The 5715-nt window shown below is 37.0% G+C and overlaps 1 protein-coding gene across 1 annotated transcript; it reads left to right on the top strand.

The window, feature by feature from the left end:
• Positions 1-146: 146 nt before the first annotated feature.
• On the top strand, positions 147-4981 carry sebox (SEBOX homeobox). The gene is made up of 3 exons (XM_014981101.2): positions 147-924; positions 2333-2538; positions 3481-4981. The coding sequence occupies exons 1-3, from the start codon at positions 822-824 to the stop codon at positions 4174-4176; spliced, it is 1005 nt and encodes a 334-aa protein (XP_014836587.1). The 5' UTR covers positions 147-821; the 3' UTR covers positions 4177-4981.
• The last annotated feature ends 734 nt before the right edge of the window (positions 4982-5715 follow it).

The raw sequence follows: 5715 nt of genomic DNA, 5'->3' as shown, positions 1-5715 counted from the left end.
GTTGTGAGAGTGGTAACATGCAGCACCATGCAGAAAGGTTTACAGTCATCTCTTTGATTCCAGGTAAACTTTTTATGACAAAACAGGCATAAAAATATGGAAACAATTTTTTAAAATATGAAAATGTTACATCTCTGAATGGGTTTGGAGAAAATATTTAATGTGGTAAAGATGAAAAAATATAAAGTTTTAAAAGATGTATCACACAAATCTAAAGATTAAAAACTGCATCGTCAATTTAAATGTGCCTCAATCAAGTTCAAAGATCTTGAGAATGTTATGATACTTGATATATACTCTGCAACAAGGTATACTTATATGATGGCATGATGCCATGTTGATCCCAAAGATTATCAGGAGTCTTAATCTGGGACTTGTTTGTGGGGAAATGGGGGTGTTCAGAGTTTACTAGATTAAAAAACCCCATGACCTATTTGGAGAAAAATACTCAACATTTGGTAAAAATAAAGATTTTTCTTTAGAATCAAACTGAATTTTTTGGGTCAACAAAAAGGGAATAATATTGGGTTTAACAACATCCATTCTTTTAACCAAATTCCCTGATATTAGCTTATATCAGCTCTGCAGCTACAAAGCTGCAGAGCTGTGTAACTATGACGGAAACAGCTGAAGACATCTCGATGCGATATGAAAACCTGCCTGTCAATAACCGAGGATTATCGAGGTCCATGGAACACCTTCATCTGCAGAGCCCCGTCTAATCTGGAGCGGGATTTAACAAGCTCCAAACTCCTCCTCATCGTCAGCCTGTGCGGACGCGGCGCGGCAGAAGTTTGCGTCTCTGCGCGGGTGAAGAAGCGATGGCCGGGTATTTGGACTCTGAGTTCCCTCTGATCAAGCAGAAGCAGCAGAAGGAGCTGGTGGATCCGAAGATGCTGTTTGGAGATCAGGAGGCCTGCAGAGGTGAGAGGAGATGATGCTTGCAGTTTGCTGACCGCAGTTAGATTACTGCAACAAAACCGTCAAGGTTAATCATCTGCAGGTGAAAACTGTTTCAAATTGAAAAAAGAAAAATACAAGAAATATTTTTATTACTACTACTACTGCTAATAAGGGTTAGATGTGGCTCAGTGTGAAGGAGTAGTTGATTCTATGGTTGCAACTAATAATTATTTTAATAATTGATTATTCTGACAATTAAATGATTAAACAAATGGCTCATTCTGGAGATTATTCATTTAACCACTTAAGCTTATTTTGTACAGTTAAAAATACCCTAAAACTGCAATTTACTTTTTTAAATAAAAACATTTTTTGTGCATAAAATGCAATAACATTGCTTTCCTTCAGTGTACCCTTGATCGTTTGAAGCAAAAATCGTGTCAAGTTTATTTCTACAAGATTATCTCAGCAATAAGGGAGTTCAAAGTGCTTTTCATGATAAAAACATAATACAGTAACCAATCACGAAACAAGAAGCAAACATTACACTTTGTCAAATGTCATCATCAGGAATAATTATCAAATATATTAATCAATGTTTTTAATCAAAGGCAACACGGAACATGTGGTTTCTAACCTTGATTTAAAGGAACTCAGCATTTCGGCTGTGTTGCAGGTTTCTGGATGTTTGGTCATAAAAAGGATGAATCTGCAGCTTAAAAAATATCTAATGTCAGCATGTGAAAAGCTCAGTAATTTCTGCTTGATTTAACGTCAATATATTGTAGAGAATGATTATTTTTCGACAGATCTGAGTGGAACATATTTACAAAGAAAGAAGCTTTTAGTAAAATATGTATATAGTTTGTACAGTTTTAGCTTAACTGCTGTGATTTCAGTGTTTTTTTCAGTCAATAGCCTTTTTTGAGTCTGTATGTTCCGGTAAATAATTAATTGGTTACATTAGTTGACAATTACTCCAATAATTGATTCGTCACAATTAATCAGATTAATTGTTTCAGTCGCTTCCAGGCACTTAGCCTCAAGTTTTCTGCTGATGTATTGATGTATGAATGTGTGTAATATAGAGTTTTAATGAATAGAAAAGCACCAAATAAATTCAGTCCATTTACGATTATTACTGTTCTTACTACTTACAGACAGATAGATGCCACCTTTAATAATAAAAACTGTAAAATGGATGTATCTGTGGGAGGAAAATCAAAAGGCCTGGCTCAAGAAATAAATACATTTTTAAATATCATAACATAAACATAAATTCTACTTGTACAGACTTTGACTTATGTGTCCTAAATCCTTCGTCCACCAAAACAGTCCCCCATTCATTCCTGTTTGTTTCCTAACACATGATGTAAATATTGTAGTGTATTTACTTTCCTCAGTTTTCTGTGTGATTTGTTGCTCTAAGATGGTCGTAGTGAGAGCACTGCGTCCTATCAGGAGCCGGACAGATGCCCCGCTTTGATGGAGGGCCAGAGGAAGAGGAAGAGGACCATATTTAGCCGAGCCCAGCTGTCTGAGCTGGAGCAGGCCTTCGCTGTGACTCCGTACCCGGACATCACCCTCAGGGAGAGGCTGGCTGCACACACACACCTGCCAGAGAGCAAGATACAGGTGGGATTCAGTCTCCAACTTTAACAAATCAGAATATTGTACACCAGCTGTTAGTGAGGAGATAAAACGTTCATTACTCTCTAAAAAGTCTATTTGGGTTGTAATTTGTGTTATGGATTTATTTACATTAATCCTACTCGATTCTTTTAGTTTTGTGAGGACAACTTACAATTAAATTCAATACTTTGTTTGTATCCTAAGTCTGACGTCATGACGCAGGCTCCACCAGGGACAGATACACCGATCGGGGTGGTGCAGGGGTAAAGCACAACTCTCATAAGGAGACTTTAGTACTCGATGCAACCGCTACAGGTTCAATTACCTCAGTCTTCCCTCTCTTTCATTACCCAATTTCTTGTCTAACTACTCTCAAATAAAGGCTGCCTGAGCCAAAATAACCCTATAAAAATATCCTTTGTTAGTTTACTAAATGATTTGAGTAAGACTGACTTAAATTTGTCAAGTTAAACCAACTTAAATTAAGTTGGATAAACCTCATTTAATTACTTGTTACCGATTTAAGCAATTCACTTAAGTTGGTTCAACTATTTTCTTTTTTCACTGTATTTCCATTTAGTTTTAGTTTATCTGTGTATAGTTATGTGGATAAATTGGGAGGAATTAGGAAGTAATATCAAGAAAAACTTTTACAAAATGGAGTTAATATTTTTCACCATACATATATATATATATATATATATATATATATATATATATATATATATATATATATATATATATATATATATAATTAAAGACCTCATTGGGGTGTTCAGTTGACCCCATCAAGGTGTTTCATTTTTTTCACCAATTAATATCAAATATCATCTTGAGTTACTTTAAAACAAACTACCCACATTAATATTCAACCGTAGAAAAGCCTATAAAGTCCAATTTAAAGTCACGTTAACCCGATGATCAGCCTCATTTTCTCCCTACCAGGTCTGGTTTCAGAACAGAAGAGCCAGAAGTATCAAAACAGGCAGACTCAGCAGACCCACCAAGTCCGACGGGGGAGGACGGGGTTTCCTGGAGCCCCCTGCTGGACATGGGGCCTCCGCTTACCCAGCCACAACCAGCCTGGCGGATATATTCAGACAGGATCAGAGCCACTCCTGTGAGGAGGTGCCTCCGCTTTACTCCGACTGGATCCAGATTTACAGCAACCAGGCGTCGTCCACGCCTCCTCCGTGTCCGTCCCTTCCTCAGCAGCTCCAGAGCTGTTCCAAAGCGCCAGACGGTCACCGCTGGGAGGAAGAGCAGCAGCTTGGCTCGAGATTCAGCAGCTTCATTACTGGCTCATTTCCGCAGCCAATCAGCAGGCAGAGTCATCACCATCCCTCCACGCGCTCGTACCAGGCGTTTACGAACTTCAAACCTCAGAGCCTGGCTCCGCCTCTGACCCATCAACACATGTATGGAGGCAACGCTGGAGCTGGAGGACACAGCTCAGTGGACCAGGTTGTCCCTTCACACCCTCAACCAATGTACTGGGAGGTCCCTCAAGGTCAAGGTCACCGCCATCATCATCATCATCATCATCATCATCATCCGCAAATAGGACCTCAGACTTCCATGGGATACATCTCAGATCTGATCTACAATGCTGCCATTGTGACCAATTTTCTTGAGTTCTGATGACCAATGAACATATTTGGACCCATTCCTGTTCAATTTAGTAATAGATTAATCGTTAACTGGAGTATACAGATTTAAAAGGGTAATTTTGCTGAAAGAGCAACACAGATATTAAGCCATAACTGTACAAAAAATATACACATTTTGCATTTAACCCCCCCCTCCCTGCCCCCCGCCACCTTTGTCTGTGAATACCCTAAACTCCTCGAGTGGCACAGCTTCACATGGGCTCAAATTCTGTATAAAAAAAATCCATCTGGTACCTAATTATTAGATCAGCTCTACACTGTAATAATGTTAAGACGAAATATTTTTCAGATGCAGATGCATCCTTTGCTACAAATGATCACACATGCACTAAATGAAAATACACTTATTTTATTGCATTTTAGGCAATAAAATGTTTATTGTCTTATTTAAAAAAGGAATAGATTCATGTTTATTTGCATCTTTCTATGTATTTCTAAAATTGCTTAAAGACTTGAGTGGTTAAGTGAATTTTTTTTATCTGATTAATTGATTCAACGTCAAAGAAAAAGACAGAATAGTTACTAAATTAATACTTACAGTCCTACCTCCAAGTTATTTTTTGTTCCTATCCTTCTTACTTGCTGAATTTATACCAGATTGTTAAATAGTACTGCTGTTGTTGTCTGTCAGTTTTGTAATGCTGTTTTGTAATCAATATAAAAAAATATTAGGACATTATCTGACACCTGCATTGTAATAATGTTTGTCTGAAAGCTAAGTATTTTTGGTTTTACACATGTAGTAATTCATTAAACCAGGTTTGAGCCTTACTGAACTTTTTTGACTCCAGAATTCATGCGCATAGCACGGATGAGCTACATTTCACATCAGACCAAGTCAACCACAGTATGGTTATCTTGTTTGTGACAAAGTAAATCCCACCTTTATCAAATCGGGTTTGAGTTAGTTCGATAACTGGCTAACTAACAGGCTAACAATTTGACTATTTTTGGTTAACTGTTTGGCTAACTGCTTGGTTATTATTTGATGAACTAGCCAGCTAGCTAACCTGCTAATTATCTAACTGACCATCCAGTTTTATTTTTGGAAAGCTGAGTTTAGCTCTTGTAGAGTTAGTGAATAATTTAATGTAAAATCTGTCTGGTAACATAAAGTAGAGTATAAAATGTCAAAAGCAACACCTCATGTTCAAATCTGACAAATATCACGGTCTTGTAGCACACCAGTGTTTTTGTTTTCAACTACCAATTGAAAAAAGTTGGATAGAATTTCTGACTATTGCATTAAATTAGATTGGATTAGAAGAGATTTATTTCAAACATGTCAGAAAACACAAAACATCTTTAATCCTTTTTGTCAAAATTTAATGAATTTTGTGCCAACAGCTCAACATCATAAGAAAAATAAATACGTACATTTTACATGTGGCTTACAGCTCAGTAACACATTATTTGAGTAGCATTATTCTGGTTAAATGTTAATGTCCTATTGGTGTAGCTGATGAATCTGTAACTGCTTTAAGCTCAGTAACATAATAGTACATAGTAA

This window comes from Poecilia mexicana, unplaced genomic scaffold, assembly GCF_051168715.1.
Source record: "Poecilia mexicana isolate PSO_F unplaced genomic scaffold, ASM5116871v1 scaffold_13, whole genome shotgun sequence".
NCBI lineage: Eukaryota > Metazoa > Chordata > Actinopteri > Cyprinodontiformes > Poeciliidae > Poecilia > Poecilia mexicana.
Note: the sequence above shows the minus strand (reverse complement) of the source record. Positions and strands in the feature narration are given on the sequence as shown.